General features: G+C 37.1%; 1 protein-coding gene across 26 annotated transcripts in view; it reads right to left on the bottom strand.

Moving 5' to 3' along the window:
* The window catches only part of TCF4 (transcription factor 4), a 412,360-nt gene that overhangs the window by 180,103 nt on the left and 209,971 nt on the right, over nt 1-22,286 (bottom strand). For 2 of the 26 annotated variants that reach the window (XM_055298441.2, XM_055298451.2), the window contains exon 1: nt 92-467. The exons of 23 other annotated variants lie outside the window; for them this stretch is intronic. In XM_055298441.2, the coding sequence (XP_055154416.1) occupies nt 92-185 (94 nt within the window). In that variant the 5' untranslated portion in view covers nt 186-467. Of the gene's footprint in view, nt 1-91; nt 468-22,286 lie in introns of those variants that run through there. One more of the 26 variants, XM_055298430.2, reaches the window with a different exon arrangement.

Here is a 22,286-nt window from a genome sequence, read left to right as displayed (position 1 = left end):
ACGACAAAAAAGTGTAAATTGTGTTTTTCCTTAAAAAAAAAATCTCCTCCAGGTAACAGACATCTACTGCTCTTCCCCGATGTTTACATACGTAAAGTAGGCACTACTGGCAATGTATGCAAGCAAGAGAGGGAATAACACTTCCTCACTCTGGCTATGATAAACTGGAAAAAAATATCCTTCATTCCTATTCTTAGCCAAACTGCTCCACACTTCCAAAAACTGTCATTCCAATGGCCTCCACTTTCTCTAACAAACAAATCGTAACTCCTTATTTTCACTTTCTCTTGCACGAAATTTAAACAATTTCATTTTTATTTACACAGCAGGCAAATTATCTATATAATGACCCTAGCCTAGTAATTCCCATTGATTATATTGACACTTAATGGTGAGGCCAAAACTAATCAATCACAGGCTCTCCAGATGGTGAATTTAGCAAAGAAACTATTCAAAATTCTGAGTCTCTCTCTCTCTCTTTTTAAAAAACTCCCTTTCCCAGAAGTGAATCCCATCATGATCAAGATGATGATGGAGTTTACATTTGGGAAACAGGGCTTTTGAAAAATTGCCTACTCTGAACCCCAGTTCAGATTCCACCAATAGACCCAGCAGGACAAGGGATCATGGAATGTGAAGGTCTTGTTCCAATTCTAACAACCCAATTTTTAACTGTAGACTGCTGCTCTACAGAGATCTATAGACCCTTTGATGCTATTTGGCCAGATTTAAGAATAAAATCAAGTGTGTTCATTTGTTTCTTTTTAAAGTTTAACCCCAATAATCATTAGGGAAGATAATGAAATCACATTACAAGAGATCTAAGCAGTAGAGTCCAGATAGTGACATGTGGAGAATCATTGTAGAAATCTGTCCATACCAGAACACTAAAAGGGGCTAAAAGATGCAGGTAGGTGCCTAAGACCCCACCCCACTCAAGTGTAAAGGATACTTCTTTCGTCAAGACTGGAGCTTTACAGTAATTGTACTTGATACATAGGACTACAGTATTCTTTTTTCCAATGGGAAAACTCTAAACTTGTATTTTGAGAGGCTGAATAGATTTCCTTCTGAAGTTTACAACTCCCAAGTTTTCCCCTCTCAACTCAACACGAATGCTAAAAGTAACAGTAGTCTTTTTACCTTTTAGGTCAATGGCAATGGCAATGTTATTAGAGTATGCCTTCCTGACACCACACAAAGAATGTATCTTTGATACATTTATATCCATAAATTTTTCTATGTGGTCAAAAGGGTATCCTGTATCCAAGTCATTACATATATAAAATGGACGGTGGTTTTCAAAGAAAGCCAAACCTAAGTCTTAAAATTAACCCCCTGTTTCCCAGTATTAACTTTTCTACTGCTTTTAATGAATCTTAAAGTTGGGAAAACACCTCCGCCCCATTTCTGGTCTAGCGCTCAGCGCAAAGTATAAAATCAATGCCCATATCAGTTTCAATTTCAGTGAAACAAGACACCATCGCACAGACTGTCAGTCTTAGAAGATCTAACAGAATAACTTCCATTGTATGAGGATTTTACACTGAAGAAAAGATACATTTACACTTGTATCAGCAGTGTGAATGGTCACAAAGACATATTTACTCATCTGTGTACGTCAAATTTAAGTTACTTATACCCTTTAACTTCTCTCTATAAATATTACTAACAGAAAAAGCTCGACCTTCATGAGCTATCAAAGGACGCGTGTCCTTCCTTAAGCTCTTGCATCTAAGAATGCTTCAATATTACCATTACATCACTTACTTTGATGTAATATTCACTTGTTTAACAGGTAGATAAGCAGGCAAGGAGGCAGGCAGAGAGACAGAAAGATGGATAAAGTAGAATCTGCTCTGACTGCCTAAGAAACTGAACATCTAGTGTCCTGTTTTGGTAATTTCTAAAAATCTAAATTGTAAAATACAGTTTAAGGAAGAAAAAACATCTATTTTTATCTATTTTTTTCTCTAGAAGGAATTCCTGAAGCTATCCCCTGTAGAATTTCACCACTCAGCATTATTTCCCAACTTGACTCCAACACACAGAGCAGGAGGGAGGAATTTTTCTGCCAGGATTTGCCTCACTTATAGATATAAGTTGGGCTACTCCTTCCATTATTTTAAAGATAAAAGGGCAGGATTTTAAAAGGAGAGAGGGAATAAGTAGGAGAAAAAGAAAGAGAGGAAGAGTGGAATGCAAAGAGGAAGAGGTAGGAAAAGAAAGAGGGACGAGGGAGAGAGGAGGAGAAGAATATGAATTCACGGCTGCAGAGTCCCCAAAGTACTCTTGGCTACATGGAACCCAGCATTCTTTACTATCATATCAGATACAGACTGCTTAATCTTAATTTTGCTTGTTAAAAAATATTTATCCAGATACAAAAATAAACCCACTGCAAATTACAAGTTGTCAGGGTTAAAAATCTACTCCTGTTTGTGTGGGGGAGGATAAGAGACCAGCATAGACATGAATCATTCTCAGTAATTTGAGTGTTTCCATGACATCAATGGGCACCCGTCCAGGGCTCTGTCGAAGTCTGCGAGGTACCAAAGAGGCAGCACAGCCAGCAGGAGGCTGGGAGGTGGACTTTTTTTTTTTTTTTTTTTTTTTTTTTTAAGGATTATGCTCCTTGTGAAGATTTCATCTGTAGCATCCACTTTTACCATCAAATAGATTGGTCCAGAGATCATGAGCAAACACATTTCATTCTGATAGTGTAAGCCTTTAACTTTATTACATCTTTTTGTTCCCAAATTCAACTATAAATCTGCCCTCAGAGCCAAAACCCCTGTTTGGGAGCAAAATTATCAGGCACTGTGGATAAAGCCCACTCACCTTCTCAAACATCAAATCGCGATTCCTATCATTTTTTTTAAAGATTAAAAGCAGCCATTTTAAAAGGACACCTCAGTTTCTAGAAAAGAAACTATCTTTTGTGTAAATTATCCATTAAAAATTAGCTATGGTCTTGATGTTGATTTTCTGCTTAAAATTCACTTGGAACATTTGTTTCAGATAATAAAATTTTCAAGAGCGCTGATAACATGTTTGAGTAGGATCCTTAAGTAACTATCTGTGCTCATGAACACAAAAGCTCCTAAATATCTGTGTTTACTCTATGTCAGGCATGGATTTTTGTCACTTATACCAACTGGCTGGCGCGGACAGCCTCTTTCCTCCTTTCTCCATTCTTCACCACCCGCCTCCCCCCATCCCCACAACCACAACGGGGCTTTGAAAGAGCTAAAGATTCTATTTTTCCAATATTTAAAAGAGATAGCAGTGATGAACAAACCCGGCGCGTTCACTGCGGAATTTTCGAGACAACCCTCCGGTACTAGAATGCGACAGCCGCTGCGGATATTTTTTGGCACAAAGACAATGGTGGCAGTGCCAAGCCCCATGGCTAAAACTACTCAAAAGAGGCATAAGGGTAGCATTAATCGCTCAAGTCTTTTACTGCACGGAGTACTGTTGTCCATATTTTTAAAACTAAAAGTACCCGTTAGTAACATTTGTTGTATGCCCATAAAGATGGGGTTGGTGCAGGGGGCAGGGGGAGATTCTGAAATATATACCAGAAACAAATCTTGTCAGGCATTTGATTCATTTTTATACCTAAAAGGACCAAATGTTAAATTTTGCTGCTGGTGACGATTTGCCGTGCATGAAATGAATATGACCTAATGGAGTACACGAAGGGTTGAATGAAAGCTATAGAGAGGATTTCATAAACTAAGTCGACATATTGGCTAAACAACTTTCTTCTGCAAAAATGATGTATACAAGGGAACATGTAATACTATGTCACAATTTTTTAAATTAAACAAGGAAAACGCTGTAAATGAGCAGACACAACATCCGTCAATCAATCCTTCTGGAGACAAAGGAGATCAACATGCAGCCCCGTCTACAGAACAAGTCGGCATCTCCAGTGAGCAAACAGTCCAGGAAGTCAACATGTGTTATGTCCAAATCGAACCCGTCTGCTGCTAAAGCCTATATTTAAATTTGATTATTAAAAATGGCACTAAATGGCAATCAATAAAGGATTCACTTGCTTCCCCTGCCCCAGAAAAACTAATATGAGCAGGAAAGGCAAGCAACTTCTATTTAAAAAAAAAAAAAAAAAAAAGTCAATGTTTTGCTGATCTATTCAACAATCTTTTATCTTGCTGTCCCAAGAAGGAGTAGGAAAATTTGCTTTTTTTTGAGGGTGATATGGTTAACAAATGTCTATAGAATTTCAAATTGAATATTTCTATATTCTTGTATTATCAGCCATTTGACTTCCAATTTTTCTTCCAATACATCCATGGTAACCTATTGTAAGGGAATTGGGTGACAATAAAAATATTACATGAAGGGAAAAAAATGATCTCATAAATCCATTCCACTCATAGGGATACTTCTAAGAAGGATCACCTTTGGTAGATTACTGCCCCTGGATACACATGACAGTTCTAAGCCACCTAGAAAGAGCTAGAGACAGACGAGCAACTTATCAATAAAATGATTTCTAGAGATAAGCTCTAACAGAGATGATCCCTCTTGTGGTTGACCAGTAGGATAATAACAGGGTCATGTTTGGTTGTGTAGCCTTTCGTTTGTAAAATGTCACTTTAAAAATTATATATAAATGGTAGGTGTTTCACCCACTGCTGAAATAGATTCATCTATATGGGAGAATATATCATCCCATGAAAAGCCTTCATGAAAAATTATCTGATGCTGCAGGACAACACCAAGCAAGGCTGTTTCACTGTTAATCCTCATTCTGGGAACTGAAGAATGAGCCTTTTGTTCCCTGGAATCAGACTAGGGAACTCATCATAAACATGTTTAACTCAGAATAAATTTCTGTCCCCATCCCCAGTCCCATCCCATCTCTGATTACCCTATGAATCTCTTTATATATATGTAGAAAGGACTAGTTCATTAAACATCGACTGAAATTTTTAGTAGTTCTGAACATATACATGAGGTTATTATTTACAGTCCTTCATCATTTCCATGCCTGCCTTTTCCTTCCCTGTCCAAATAAGAATAGCTGTGTCCTTATCATGTATTAACCACTGCTCAAAGCTCTACATAAAATGATTCATTTAATCTGCACAACCCCATAAGGCAGGTAATATAAACACCATTTTGCAGATGAGGAAACTGAGATCTAGAAAATTGCCCACAGTCACACAGGTACAAGTGACAGGGCCAGGATTCAAACCCTGGCAGTTTGTTTGCCCAGACTGTGCTCTTAGCACTATGCTATGCTGCTGGTGTTTAAACTCTGGGAAAAAAAAAAAAAGTATAAATAAACTAGAGGCCCGACATTGAAGACTCTCAAATCTCAGAGCTCAAAACACTCATGAATTTGATATGAAATTAATGAAAGTGTCTTATAGGCGATGATAATTTACATTTACATGGTGTTTTATTCCTAAAAGGTCTCTAGGTACTTTATAGCTGCACAAATGATACACATGGATTCTGTGACGTCTTACAATAAACTGCCACCATCTCCACACATTAACACAAAGCAACTAATTAACAAAAACATGGCAGAAAACTGCATTTCTACACCTTCTCTATGTGAACTACGTCTTTGTATTAAGATGTACAGAAGAGTAAAAGTAAAAATATAATTATAATACAGGACAACCCAGCATCACTCAGTGTCATCTATAGAATAGTGATCCCACAACAGGCTCCAAAAACCAAAAGGGAGACTAATTAAAAGAATCTGCGAACTGTTACAAGCTATTCCCCCACCCCCCAACAGATTTACATTGTATCTAGCATGTTAAAGACTCTGAGAATTACTGCAGTTAAGACATTTAATTCAGGGTTTTCTGTTTTTTTAATGAGATGGGGTCTCACTATGTTACCCAAGGTGCTCTCAAACTCCTATGCTCAAGGATTCTTCTGCACTGGTCTCCATAGGAGCTGGGATCACAGGCATGAGAGACTGTACTTGGCTTTCAATTTAGTTTTATACAACGTTTCCTAAACTGAATTGAGCATACATGCCTGTACCCATCTTTTTTGTGTCTATTAATACAAGAGTTGATGACCTTTAAGAACTACTATTATTTAAAACTTAACACTAAGAATATATCAGGTTACTATATATTTGTAGTTTTCTATCGGATAAATGATGTAGGTTCAAAAATTAAATTTTTATTTTATCTAAATTGATATGAAAACATTTTGACTATTTAATTTGCTGGTTTCTATTGGCTTATATTTTTTATGGTAATCTGTGGCCATGCAGGTATAGCTTCATTGTTCTGACTAGCTAGTCAACTTTACTCCTGATCCCAGTTTGGAGGTGAGACTCTGGGTTTACAAAAAAGCAGAAGCTGACATTATTCCTTCGATTTCCAACATTTCAGAGAAGAGCACTGGTTCTCTCCTACAGAATCTTACGATACAGGGACAACTCTGCCTTCATCCACAGTCATTTAAAAATCTAAATGTAAAATAAATTTGTGCTAAAAGAATTATAACTCCATCCAGCAAATAAACTAGTCATCCAACAACCTAGGAAATCCTATAAAGACAAATGGGGGAAAAGGTAACTAACTAGGCACATAGCTTGTATGTATCAAGGGATAATGAAAAATGGGCAGTAAACCATTTCTTTTCTGGAAAAGACTGGCATTAACTCTCTCTTTCGCTGATGTTCTTTTAGTCCTAAAAATAGAATACTCAGTAATGGCCTATAGCTCTGATCCCACTGGAAATTGTGAGTTTTGGCTGCATTTCATCACTGATTCCCCTCATCTCATCTAGTCACTGTGCTGCTGCCTTTAACATAGTGTGGGTACTGAAACCCCAGGTAGTATTTTAAGGTGCCACCAGAAGTCTTCACTTTAGGGCTCTGCCTAAGTGAAGAATTTCAGATTCTATATTCAATTCTCCATAAAGCACTTATATTTGTAATGCACTATCTCACATGCAAATTTAACTTACATTATTTAAGACAACACACCCTAAAAGCTCATTAAATGAGCATTTTAGTCCATGTTTTTATAGACAAAGTCACTAAAATTGAGGGTAACCAGCTCATATAGTTAAAAAGGCTGCAAAGACATGAAGTGGCGAAGTTAGCACACAGACCTCCAGTTCCAATACCAAGGCTTTCCCACAATATGCCACCTCTGTTTGGAGTTTTCTAGATGTATCATTATTACTGCCTACTGTAGCAACAACCATTGCCTTCTCACTACCGTAATCCTCTCCCCAAATAATTTAAACTCAATTCACAAAGTCAAAGAGTTCTCAAGTTCCTTGATGGATGAAAATGTCCGAATCAATAAGCATTTTGAGTGAACATCCTCCAGTCCATCAAAAACCACCTTCTCAGTGCAGAATAAAAATATTGTCCTAGATGATTTCACATGGCCCAGACAACAACAGCCAAAATCAGCCCCTCACTTGGCATCTTGCTTAGGAGAAGTGCACACATTATCAAATTAAAGCACATGAGTTTTATGCTTGATTTTCCGAATGCAGGAAAATCTTTCATTGAAAATAACACTAATTCCACAGAGTGTGCAATTAATCAACATAATCATGGGGATAACTTAGCTGTTTGGGGAGGTGTGTCAAATAACTCTTTAGGGCCACTAAAGTACCACTTGAACCACCAAAGTAATGATTTTCTGAATCAGCAATTTGTACAAGGGTCCCCTACAGACCAGAAGGACTAAGGGCAACCCTGAAATCACTCAACTTACTTCTAATGAGTAACTTACCATTGGCTTTATGTGAATAACATCTTCACAGTGATGCCTACCCTATCTTATATTTTTACTGCAGTTTGAGTCTATGACAATTGGATACAACCAAGACAATTAAGGACTGGTGTGGTCTTAGAAAAAACAGCATATGCATTTGAAAGCTTATTTTTTATTCAAAAGAACATAATAGTTTTTCATATAAAAATGAAAAAAAGCTCATCTTGCAATACATGCTAAAGGTGTCAAAAGCACGCAGAAATAAAATATTTTCACTGTGTTTTTAGGCAGAAGGAAGACTCGCGATGAGCTGGTGAGTGTGGAGAAAAGCAATTTCCTAAAATTCAATTCATGGCTAAGAAACCTTGCTGATCAGGAGAATTATTGCAAGACTTTTCCTAAAAACAGATTCCTGGGTTCTCTTCTCCAAGGTACGTGAATTCAGTAGAGTCTGGCATTCTCTCTTTTTATTTTTTTTTTTCTTTTTAAGACAGAATCTCACTCTGTTGCCCAGGCTGGAGTACAGTGGCATGCAATCTCAGCTCACTGCAACCTCCATCTCCTGGGTTCAAGCAATTCTCCTGCCTCAGCCTCCCGAGTAGCTGGGATTACACGCATGTGCCACCACATCCGGCTAATTTTTGTATTTTTAGTAGAGATGGGGTTTCATCTTGTTGGTCAGGCTGGTCTTGAACTCCCCACCTCAAGTGATCTACCTGCCTCAGCCTCCCAAAGTGCTAGGATTACAGGCATGAGCCACCGTGCCCAACAGATTTTTTTTTCTTGCAAATAAAATTCCACTGGTTATTCTGACCAGCCAGGGAGACAAGCAACCAATTTAAGTGATAAGCACAGCTCTATAGGTTACATTAGCTAAAACTCCAATAGACCTGGTAACATGGTAGATAACAAAAAGTAGATTACTACTAGCACCAACCTATTTAAGCAGAGTTTTTTAAAAGACAAGGAATTGTTGATCCCCAAGGTCATTTCAGACAGTTACATTTCATGGGTTAGAGAAACCTTTCTCTGGCAGCATGCTAGGCCTTTAAATGTGCTCATCTCCAATAATGAAGGCTGTTTTTTTTTTTTTTTAAAGAAATCAATTTTACATTGCCAAATCGATTCCCCTAATAAACAACAGTATCCCAAAATATGAGAATCCTGGAGTTTTGTTAAGGTTGCTCCTCATTGATCAGACCCACTGGCCCACTGCTCTGAAAGCATCTCTCTTCTATCTCAAGAGTGGATGTCACCTTTAGAATCCAGGATCCAACTCTAGTGAACCTGACCTGGTTCATTCATTTAAAAGGGTCCTTCTACCCCTTCTCCGACTGTCCATGTTCTGTGAAGGCATGACAAGTCCACAGTGAGGGAGAGAATCCAGTCCTTTCCCTTTCATTGGAGGAAATGGGTGACATTTCTGGCCGAATGTAATAGAGACAACATCATCTGGGCAAGACTTTGGTGCCTGGCTAAATATTTTGGAATTTATTGGCAAATATGAAGGAAATCAGCAGCTGCATTTCACCACACAGATCACTTTTAATCATAAATTATTTGCTGCTCATTTAACTGCATATTCCACCAGAGTCTTAGCAACAGTCAATGTAAAAGATAAAAATGATAAAACTCTAAATAAGCCACAGTGGGATGGAAAAGACAGGAAAAGGTTTAGTATTTTGTTTGTTATAGAGTAGTCTACATAGGCACTTAGTTGTCTATATAGAAAAATTATGTATTTTAGCACCATGGTACACAGGTGATGGCCTTAACTTTCAAGCTAAGTTTACGTGAACAAGAATATAACAATGTTCATCTCTTAAACTACAAACATTGGACATGATACTCAAAGCTACATCAAAAGAATGGGGGGACATGACAATGTTATATATGGTATATAGATATGTATAATACATACATATACACATATAAGTGACATTTTTAACCCCAGACAGAAGATAATCCAACTGCCATTTGTATATGTATCTGTAATATATTAAATGATCATTTCTCTAGCCTTAGCACTGAATACAATTGACCTATATCCCCTAAACATGCACTACTGAGAGAAACTGGGGGGGAGTGGGAGGAACAGCTCAGAATTGAAAACACATTCCAAGGAAGACAAAGAGTAGGAAGATTGCTAACCATGATATTTATAGAAGAATGATGTTTTCCAGCCAAGCCTGCTCTTCAAGATCAACTTCAAGAGAATGGGCCCATAATAATAACCAAACTGCCAGATACACAGGGCCACACTCCCCAGAGTCCAACCAGCCTGCAGCACTAGTTGTTGTTCAAGGAAGGGGAAGGTTGGTAGATAAATGGTCCCATGCTGCAATGTTTAAGAGAAGCCTCCCAATGACTGAATCTAGGAGCATGACTCAATCAAGAGAGGAAGGTGGGGAGCACAGGAAGGAAGAGGAGAGGCAGAGGGAAGGATGAGAGGGAGGAAAAAGAGAAAAAAGAAAGCAGACAAGGAGTAGCCAGAAGAATGACCTCATCCTATAAAAAGTATGCAAGAAAATAAAATGCATTACATATACTATGTTTACAGACTACAATTTTTAATCCTGAAACTTGCAAAAATTATCATCTGAATAGTGGTGAATGAAGCCTAAAAAACATAATACAGGGAAATTAATATTTGTTGGGTGCTTTCTGTGTACCATGTGCTGGATGCAAGAGAGTCAACAATGCACATTATTCTCAAGGAGGTAAGAGTTTAGATGACTAAATACCAGGAGTAACACAATGCTATCCACCAGTAAGGGATATAATGGGAACCCAGAGAAGCACCAAGAAAGAGCACCCAATACAACCTCACTGAAGACAAGGTGGTAACAGGAGAGACATGTATGTGAGATTTCATGCCAAGATGACATTCTAACAGAGGTAATAAGGACTTAATATTTGTTAGAATGCAATTTTTAGTTACTTGACAATGTTAAATCAAAATAAGTAAACATTAGTAAGTAAAAATTTATATCATTTATCCAAAACAAATTTTAAAGTAACTGGAACCTAAAATTGGAAAGGGGAAAAACTGGAAGAAAAGAAAAAAAAAAAACGTAGATGACATTTCTGCCCTTCTGCAGCTCTAAGTTCTTTGATCACTCCATGGTTGGTTTGGAAGTTTTTATGGTTTTTGCTTACAAATTGGAGAAATTTGCAATGTAAGACAAAAGAACTATAAAAATCTAAACTGCCTTCTCTGTACAACAAATACCAAACTGACTCAATCAAGTCATTTAATTTCAGAGATATGCAGAAAACACTTATACAAACTAAATTATTATAAAGACTTTGATGGAGCCTTGTCAACAAAAATTGTTGCCATTTTTAAAAGACACACTCATTACACAGAGCCCTGGCCTTCACTACCAGGACCCAAGGATGCTCTCCACCCAGGCGATGGTAGAGAGGCTGACACTCTTCCTCTGTAACTGCCCTTGTATAGTTAATCCTGTGTCCTGGGAGTAAAGAGACCATCAGTGATTTGTTCCTTTAACATCTCATACTCTATAAACAACAACTGCAAAAGCAAAACAAAAAAAAATATTTTACTCAAACTACCATTCTCAATGTCTGTCAGTGAGCACAGCTTAATTTGGTTTGCAAGGAAACCAAAAATGCTTTTATAAAGCATTATGATGTAAATATACTCATTTTCCTTGGCAAAGCAAGTGAAAACTATCAACCAACCATAACAGGAATTTTTCTACTAGGGATTACCTACCACATCCATTACAGACAAATAATCATATTTCAAAATTTCAATGACTTATCTATCCCCTTTTAAGTTCTATTCCCAACTTAGTCCAACAAGAATATTTCTCAAATACAATCAAGCCAAGGGGAATATGAAAGCAATGAAAATATGGTTAGTCGTGATATGCAATCAACCACTTAAAAAACTCAAGAGTATTACACACATTGCATGTTATTTGAAATATCAGGACTATCTATTTACCAAAAACACACCCAAAACAAAACCTCACCTTTATTTCCAAATAAAAACAAATTAACGGCCACACTCAGTATTAAGCTACAACTTTATAATCATGGTAAATATCTGATCAGCTGTATAAAAATAAAATGAAACAAAACAAAAAACAAAAAAAACCCAACCTTGAAAAGTAAAAGAAAGAACCTCACACACCAGTCAGTTCCTATCTGTGCAGCCAGCAGAGGGCGCACATGCCCCAACAAGAACTGGCTATGGCCAGGCACTCCCCAAACTTATTTAGTACTCTTCATCAAATCTGTATGGGGGAGGAGGGGTACAGTCAGCCGATCAGTGGCATTGATAAAACTAACGTGCTCAATTTAGGATCAGTAAGAAACATACATAAGTACGCTTTAGTATTAAATACTGACTTGAACAGAGATTTCTTAGCTGCTCGATGGAAAGTTGTTCATTAAAAAGGTTTGTACAGAAGTGAGCTTCTGGCAGTTTTCAAGGTCACAGTAGTTTTTATTGCCCTATCTGACCTATATGAGGACTTACTTGTAATGCATGGATTTATAGAATTAAATTAAATATTAAATTTCTAACATAATTAACATATATTTTTGTGAGTATATTGAATTACCCTTAGCAAAGTCTCTTTTAGTGTGTGTATATTTCTGTGTGTCTTATATAAATCTATTAATTAACTTAAGCAATCCTACAGCAATCAAATATGTAGCATTTAATGGATAAGTTGAGATACGTAAGTTCCTTATTTTCCCACTGGTTTGTGCTTGATTGATTACTTGTAAATTGTCTATTCTGCGTCTCTATATCACATATTTGCTTTGGGGTTACAGTAGGTTATACCAGAAGAGTACCTCACAGCTATGTATGTGCACACACATATAGGTAGGGCACTGTTTATTCTTTTAAAGAAGTTTTCCTATAGATGCAAAAGTCACAAATTGTTCCTACTGCTTTCCAAGCTTGTTGAAGCAATAGCACAAATTGAAAAAAAAAATTAACTCATAAAAGCACCAAATTAAAATAAACAACAAAGACTATATTATTTACTTTTAGAGATAAAAATTAAATAATCCACAACACATCCAATCTCTAATTTCAAATAGGTTAGAATGAATGGAAGGTCTGCCCCTAAGCTTCAAGCTAGAAAGCTGGGTAGGATAATTAGCTGCCACTGTCCCTCCACCTAAATGATCATTTCACTTGATCTTAGCCAAAACGCTAAGAAGCGATTCCTAAATAATCATATCAACCTCACCTCTCTATTCATCAAACAAAAACAATAAAGCCAAGTAACATTTCCATCATAATATATATATTTTTTAGCATTCTTCATAAACTTGAGAGAACTTAATTTACAGAATCTAAAAACCAGGTGGCCTATGTTACATGTAGGTCACAATAAATAATATGCCTCCTTTGGCCAATGTGGCTACACCATTTCTGCCTAAGTTAAAATGACGATGTTTCATTATTCCTAAGCTCTCAGTTCTGAAATGTTTGCACAATCTGTTAAGCCCAGGGAAATTTAAATTATTTTGACATGCAGCCTGCTAAGGCCAGTGACGGGGATAATGCCTCTCTACATGGGTAAAATTTTGTGGCATATAGGTCACTCTCTTAAGGGGAATCAACTGTGTGTCTCTTCTTTGCATTTCCACCACAATCCTTCATCCTGCAGCCTGGAGCTGAGAGTGAAATGCAAGAAAGGAGCCGAGTGCTCAAAGCAAAAATCTGCTTCCAGGACAATCCATTATATCTGACAAGTTAAATGTTCCATGGTAGGCCATATGGCATCAGAGCAGGCCCGACGATGGAAGAGGGGAACTCAGCAAATGCATCACAATTAAGGAGTTTGGCTACAGACTTTACTTTGAATTACTTATTTTTTTATCAAAGTTTAAATGCAGTCCCTCACATTTTCAACTGAATCCCTTTGATGAGACCATTTTTCAAGAAGTGTCACAATTTCTTTTCTCATCCCATGACTGTGGACACTTAAATCTACAGGTAAAGGTATACATGGCCATTTTTACCAAATGGAGTTTCAAAGATGAGGACCTGTAGCTGCATTTTTAAAATGTCTTCAAGACAAATGCTATGTAAGCCCTATCTGCTCACTAGATTAGGATATTTAAATGAAAGTGATCACTGGATTAGGGCATTTAAATGAAACTGATAGAACATTAAGTAAAACCAGTTTTCAATATTAAGTCTAAAAAATCTTAAAAGCTATACAGTCAGAACTGACATATTCCTGTTTCTTCTGTGGTTTACTTATTATCTGTCAAATGAATGAATGGACTGGACTGTCTCTGTTGAATTTATCTCCTCCTAGCATGGCACCAAAAAGGAACTCTGTACATCCTGCTAATACCATGTCCCAGAGACAAGTTTTGTAAGCTCCCTAAGACACTCTGATGATTAAAACTAAGTTGCCTAAAATAATATTTGTCATTAGGGACAATGTAACGTAAAGAGTTGTACTTAATCAAGATACGCATTTATTACATTAAGGCAGGGGAAGATAAAATTGATAAAATCACTGAAATAGTTAATATTATGCTGCAGCATGTTACCATTCTTTTAAATTAAAAACAAATGTTTTTATTTCGCCCAAAGAATTCTCAGGGGAGAACTGTACCTATAATAAAAACTGAAACAGCTTTCAGTAGAAGTATGCAAACTCATCTGCTCCAATGGTAATTTTATCAACTCCTTTACTTCCTCAGGATGATTTTCTTGAGCAAATGTGTGTGTGTGTGTGTGTATCTGTGTGTGTAATAATAGGTAGATTCTAAACAATTATGATTATCGTTTAAGTATTCACACTGGTTTGCAAACATGAAATTCATAATGATTAAGAGAAACATGCATGTATTTTTCCAAAAGAGAAGATGTTAAGACTCATTTCCCTAAACTATTTTCACTCTCTATCTCTCCAGAGGGTCACTATTTCCCTCAAATGCACCCGCTTTTGCCTTAATTAAGGATAACATTGCTTCAGTGAGCCTGTATATACTTTGTAAGAATGAGTCATTTTGCTTTATGTTGAAACTTATGAACACATTTTTTTCTGGTGGTCTTAAAGTTACCATTTGTTAATAATCTAATGTAACATTATATTTGCATCTCCCTTATTTTTAAATATGAGATGATTTACTGAATTATAAAGATGGTATGTGGGGTATGAATTGGTCATTTGCATCCTGTATTAACAATCAATTGTTAAGAACTGTTATGACTCCTTATATTTTATTAAGTGCTTTTCAACATACATGCTCAAATGAGCTTCCTCATAATCTTGTTAGGTAGATACCATAACAATTATCATTTATACTTTCATTCTGAATATGAGAAAAAAGGGATACTTGGTGGTTAATTTATTTGCCTTGGAGCACACAGCTGTGAAAGAGAAGAGTCACATCTTTTGCCCAGGCCTACCTAAATGTCAGCATTATATTTTGTCATGCCATACTTGAGGAAGTAGGACCATTAAAAAGATACAGTTTTACTTATGTGCAAGTTTATAGATTATACATTTTTACTTTTTATCTAAGAAAAGTAGCCAAATTTTTTGGTGTTGTGTTAGTGCCCAGTTTGAAAAAGGACACACCTGGCACATAATTACACTTGCCCCCCCCCACACACACACATACATATTTATAAAATGTAGCCACATACACCTCAGTACCAACAGAGTGCATTGGGCCATTGTGTACTGTAGATCCTATTTCTGTGTATCCAGATCCACACTTTTATTACTAATTAAAATGTCCAGATGGTAAAATAACACCTGATCCGAGGGGCTTTTAAGTACAGTAATTGTCAATGCTCAACTCCTACCTTGTTAACAAATTGGAAAAATTGGCCTATACTGAGTTTTACACATACTGTTTCCAAACCATCAGTAAAATGTAGTTGAAACTTTAATAATGTGGACAGAAAATGCCTACATTAAACTCAAGAAAAAGATCTGACATTCAAATCATTACTACTGGAAGAAAGCTTATGGACTCCAACAGAAGGAATGTCATATCATAGCAATACAATTGGGTTTTATCAACAAAAATCTACAGTAGAGGGAAAGAATGACGTTAGAGCTATTCAACATCCAACCATTTCATGAGGCCCTTTCTTTACATCTTTTGTTTTGCAGGTTCACTAAATGATAAACAATTCTTAAAATATATTTTGTCTTGTCAAGTGTTTTTTCATTTTAATGTACGGATTCAGATCTTAATAATAAAGCAAAACCTTTATTATCTTACAGGGTTTTTAAATATACAGATTCCAGAGTGACCCCTGAAATTCAGGTTAGGCAGTGGCTCATGAGTAACATACTTAGGGAAATCACAAATGCTTTTAAAATGTTTAAGCAGTTACTTCCTAATCCTAAGTGGATTCTTTTTTTCTCAAGCAAACATTTTTGCAAATATTTAGGTTGCTTTGATACGCAAATGTTCTCCCAAACATTTCCACCAGCCAGCCACTGAAATCTCTCCACAGACCCCAACCAATGGGAAAGTTTGCAAGGGAAATATGAGAAGCGACTGAACGGGAATACTGGCAGGAACACTGGCTTCGCTGCCCACAAACAAATGTTGATTTTGTTGCAACACCTGAAACAAAACATCTGGGTGTCTTAGTGGAACCCCTCCTTTAAAATTCTCAGTCATGGGGCTGTAATTCTCATTGACTGAAGCAGTATCTTCTAGGGAGGGTAAAACTGATCACCCACAGGTTTCCTATTACAGAGTTCAATAACTCCAGTAAATGTGGCTTGCTGCTGGACAGTGAAAATCCCATCACTTTAAAAAGAAAATGCCCACAGGAATTAACATGTGCAAAACAGGAAACGGAAAAAGCAACAAACAATGCCATGATAAAGGTCCCAAGCCTTACAGGTATAATAAAGGACAACACTTTCAAAAACGTTCCCCTAAAGGAAATACACCAGGGGAGACGATGTCTGTAAAGTCATCTTTATCATCAGCTCAAGAAGTAATTCATGAAAATGAAGGTTTTCTAGAAATAAAAACAAGAAGGTGGCACATTCAAAACTAACTTGTCAACACAGCATGATTACCATTATTATGTGTAAAAACAATCTCCAATACTCCCTTTCCCTTCCACACTCTATTCCAAAAACATCTTCTAAACCTGCTTTTGGAAATAATGGGATTCCTTGATCACAGGACAACGAATCACCCTGAAGTTTTTCTCCAGTTTACTCAGTCACATAAACCACCAGAGGCTAACCACACTGACAACAAAAGCAAGTCCCAGGATTCCGGTGGCTAATACCATGCTAGGCATTACTTGGGAAGTTATGAGTTGGTATACATCTGTGAATTTGGTGGGAGGAGAAAACTAACAGTAAATTTATCAAAGCTAGTGGAACGTTCAGCATTATAAAATTACAAGGATCTGCTTCTCGGCGACTAACATGCTTTTTCACTTCTGCCACCACTTCCTCATTTACACATATTGGAAGTTGGTTAAAGATTTCATTAGATGTGGTTTTGACAATAACAGCAAAGTGCCTAAAGCCACAGATTTTAAATGAGCCCCAAATTCAGATTTGGGGGAAAAAAAGAACCAATCACAGCAGGAAGCGCTTTAAAAGAAAAAAAGAAAAGAAACATTATCTTGAGCAGTTATTCTGCACTTAGTTGTACTGTGTGAAAAGAAAATGAAAAAGCTCTATAAAATGTCAGAATTAACCTATCGTTTCAGATTGCTTACAGGTGAAATTCTACCATCTGGATGGGCAGTTTGCCCACACAAAAAAAGAAATAAACTAAAAGGAAAAAAAATAAAGTAAAACCTTCTTTTGCCTGCTATTTTACCACAATAGATTTTACAGGAGAGAGGACAGAGCCACCATAATCTTTAGACATGGACACACACACATTTACACACATACCTCTGTACACACACACAGCTTCACATACAAACTGTGACAAAATAAAAGTTGGAAGAAGCAAGAGATTGAAATAAAATTCTGTTTCTTGGAACTCCAAGAGTTTAATAAGGAATGAAACCTAGTCATTCTTAATCACATAAAAGGAAAAAAAAGATTTATTTTAAAATTTTCGTGAAATAACTGATGATTCTTTCTGTTTTACTGAAATACTCTAAAAAATAAGGCCCCGCATATCAAAGTTTCTCTCTTCCCTTAACAAAGTGCATTTATAATCTTTATTTATGCTGGGCTAGCAACTTTGGGAATTACAATTTAACTTTAAATAAACAGGAAACTGCATCTTAGGAACTTCCAGAAGTCATTTTATTCATCTGAGAGTGAAAAATGCTTATAAAAGTTATAATTTATAAAGAAATACACTTCTATTTTCCCTTTTTCTTAATCATTATACAAACCTTTTATTAAAACATCTGCCTCAGCAAAAAGACCTGTTTTAATAATCATCATTTTTTAACCTAAAGATCAAATAGAAAATGAAGTCAGACTCTGTTTAAGTTTTTCTTTCTAACCTTGAGGGCCACATAGAACTTTCAGTTTAACTTCAGGCTTGTCTGTCAAACATGGTACCAGGTTGGCATCAAGTGTTTATTTGCCAACCTAAAGTTCCACATTTTGAAAGCAACACACAGAGGCTTTCATAAATTAATAGCTCTCTGTGTTAAATATTTGTCGATATCTCTGGTCTGGGGTTTCTGGGTTTCCATTTTGATTGCAGAGTGTCTCCTAAAATTACATTTGAAGAACAACACTAAACCAGAAGTGTTGAGTGAGAGAATTATGGGCACATTCTCAAACTCTTACACTAAACCACAAAGGGAATAGATTAAAAAGAAAAAGCACAAAAAAAAAAAAATAAAAACCCCACTATCTTCCAAAAAAAAAAACCCACCCTGAATAGAGAAATCGAATACTTGCTTTTCTTTCGACCTTATGGGTAGCACGCCGAGGGAGGCACCAGAAGATCTAAGCCCAAATACGTGATGAAGAGTCGCCAAAAAGCATGTGGATGAATAAACTGTTGTGGCGTGAATCTGCCAGCCAGAGGACAGAACACAACATGCTGGGGCTTGGCTGTCCTAACATGTTTTACTATGTACATTTAAATAGTCTTGAAAGGGAAAAGGAAAGAAGGGAAAAGGTGGAGGGTTTTGGGGTTTTAATATTAAAAAAAAGTTTGCCAGAAATTCGCATACTTGGGTCACAAATAAAAGTACTTTCCTATTATTACAAAAAAGAGAATCTAGTTCTTAGGCTAACACTCATCACATGTTTCCTATGATGGAAATTTAGGGGGGTGGTTTAAAGAGTTAAAGACTCCCTACCATTAATTTGCATCTGGTGCTTTTAGTGTGTGTGTGTGTTTTTCTCTTCCCTGAAAAGTTGGCAGAGCCGCCGATTTTCCATAATGCAAGCATTTGGGAATTGTGAGCGGAATGAAACCGATCCAATCTCCTGACTGCGACATGAATTTTCATTAATTACAACCTTGTCAGCAAAAGCATTATCAAAGCTGAATATGAAAATGCTAATGAGTCCTCATTTGCATATTTTTCTTTGTTGGAATGTCATTAATTATTACATTTTATGATGATGAATGCAGCTGTCGAAGCTCTCCGATGCATAATTAGCCATCAGAATGCCAGGAGCCGATCAGCATTTTTGGGTGAAAAAAACAAATTTCACTTCCACTCTCCCCCATCCCAACACCACCAAACACACACACACACACACGCACACGCACACACACACACACACGCACACACAGACTCAGAGCCCTGATGATGACAGTCCTGAGGCCAGACTTTGGGGGAAGTTGAAAAGGGCTAGGTTAAAGCAAATTTATTTTTGCCTTAAAATTATTTTGTTTTTAGCCGATAACGGTCTTATACAATAGAAGCAGTTCTTAATAAAAAAAAATCGTTATTCCAGCTTAATTAATGCCACGCTTAATTATAACACCATGATGTCAGCGGTTTTAATTAAGTATTGGCTCCGTTACAAAAAAAACTCCTCACTGCAGTAAGAGCCACAATACACAGAGTTGTGCAAATCATTTCTGCGATATTTTGGTCTTCTGTAGTTCACGAACTATTCAGATATTAACAGGCAGCATTAAAACTCCACGCACACACGCATGCGCAGGAGAGGCACACACACACACACACACACACACACACACACAATCAAGCAAAGGGGAAAAACCGTACTTTCCTACTACATTACTTGGACAGACTGTAGAGCTTACCTACTTGACCACTTTTTTGAGCTAAAGTGTAAGTGAAGATGACAAAACATAGCTCATCCTCTCTCAGCCTCTGGGAACGGTGTTTATAAGTAAAAAAAGAAAAACAACACAGAGCAGATGGGACCATTACACATGACCAAACCAATCAATCACAGATGAAGGGCCCAGGTGCAGCGCAGCCGTGCAACAACGCACCATTTCACAGTCTGTCAGACACACACACACGGTCGTCCATGAGTGACCCTCCTCAGCTCCCCCCGGACCTCATCTGGGGCGCTGCGCCCCTCTCGCCTGCCTACACTCCAACTGACGTCTTCATAATCGCCCTGTCTTTCTATCTGCTTTGGCTCCTGTAAAGAGAGGAGGATGGAAGGGGTGGTGACTGGGGGGAAGGGGGGATGGGAGGGGAGATGAGGACAGGGGCTCACATCATTGTCACTTATGAGGAGTCCAGTCTTCCTCCTTCTGCCATCCCCATGGCCCCTCCCTCTCCAAACACCATCAGAATCGCTTCTTTAACCATCATTACGCTCATTAATTTTTAAGGGTGACTGCTTGGCTGCGGCACCCCAACTGTCTGCCATTAGAAATAGAAATTTTGTTTGTGAGTTTCTTGCCTGTGAGGAAAAAAGATGTGTGTCACTCGACAAAGTCATGATTAGATGGAAATGTTAGAAATTAATTAATTGGAAGTGGGTGGGAAGACTTTTCTTAGCCCCCTCCAGATTAGTTAAAATGAGACTCTAGTTACCCACAAGCTTCCAAGGAATCAGCTCTGTCTCAAGATTTTGTGTCTTAAATAAATTCCACGGCCTTTGGCATCCTGTATCACAAACTCATCCAGGAATCACTGAACCCAAATGAAATTGTACATTTGTAAGGGTCACAAGCTTACAATGGCAACATAACTGAAACACCAACTTAAACACAAAGTTAGGGACAGGCTCTCTGCTTTAAACTCAGAATTCCTAACTCACAGCCTAACTTTCTATGGCTTTCAGCTTTCCTTTCTTTAAAACAAAACAAACAAAAAGCACAAAAATATCAAACAACAACTGAGGGGGGAGCGGAGAAAGACAGTAACCAATAGAATCAGAATGATCATACACAGCACTGAGGCCCACCTACCCCATTTGAAAAAAAACTTCATCACACCACATCAGAAAAAAGTAGATTGGTTTTATTGATCCAATGAATTATTTAATCATGTCTTCTTCCTTAAGCCTAGGTAATTTATAACAGTCTTTGAGATCTTTTGATACAGTACAAATATTATAAAGAATCAGCTCTATTTACTCAAAATACTGAAAATGGATACTTTCCCCAGCTTTAGGAGATGCCTGCTCATCCGAAGAGTGATTGAATGTTCTCAACAATTTATAATTTATTTTGCCTATTTGGAGATGAGAAGGAGTTTAGGAAAGCACTCAAACCCTCCAAAGAACAACTATATGACTGCAAAATAGCTTAAAGGATTTATATCCCAAAATGCTCATGACATTTTAGGCATTACTGAAAATTTACACTAAGAACAAGAAAAAGTTTAATCAAAATAGACCACACAATCCAGCCACTTTAAGGATTAAGTCAAGTTGTCATTTATGTGAAGCTTCATGTAATGGTGGAAAAAATGAAATAGAGTACAGGCTAAGTTGGGAGAGAAAGTGTCCTACCTAAAATCTGCATGCCATTCCATTTACAGGCAAAGGCAATTTTACAGAACACTAGGCAGATTGGATTCGTTGAAATGAAAGCTTTGTCTCTTAGCATGGGCCCTATCATCAATTCAAACATGTTCTCAAAATGGTTTGATGATGCACTTGTTTTTGGCTTTTTTTTTTTTTCTTTTGAGGATTCAGTATGCTTCCCCCAGCTCTTCACCAGTGAATTTGTCCTTTGGAAACTTTTAAGTATTGAATGAATCTTTCCATTCCCCAATGGATCCTATAATTTTTATGCTTAGTCCTTGTTAGCAAGGAACCTCATATCTGAACTCAAGGAAAAAAAAAACAGAAAACATATTAACATCTTCCATAGCTATGTAGGAAGGGATCACCTTGTGTTTTGAATGCGTATATCTTTTCCTCAAGGAACAGACTCTACACGTTTGCATTAATAAATTTCTATTTTCAACCTCAATAGAAAGTGCAGTACAAAAAGCAGATGTGTACATTGGGCTCTTTCAAATTAAATTTCCAAAAGCAGAGCCTATTCTAGCTCACGATCAAAGGAACTAAAACACGATCTCCTCCCCCTTCCAATATAATTACAGAGATTTCATTTCTTTTGTTACAATGAGCACAACAGGTAAATCTTAAACCTGAA

This window comes from Symphalangus syndactylus, chromosome 1 (assembly GCF_028878055.3).
Source record: "Symphalangus syndactylus isolate Jambi chromosome 1, NHGRI_mSymSyn1-v2.1_pri, whole genome shotgun sequence".
Classification (NCBI taxonomy): Eukaryota; Metazoa; Chordata; class Mammalia; order Primates; family Hylobatidae; genus Symphalangus; species Symphalangus syndactylus.
This window is presented reverse-complemented; position numbering and strand designations above follow the sequence as displayed.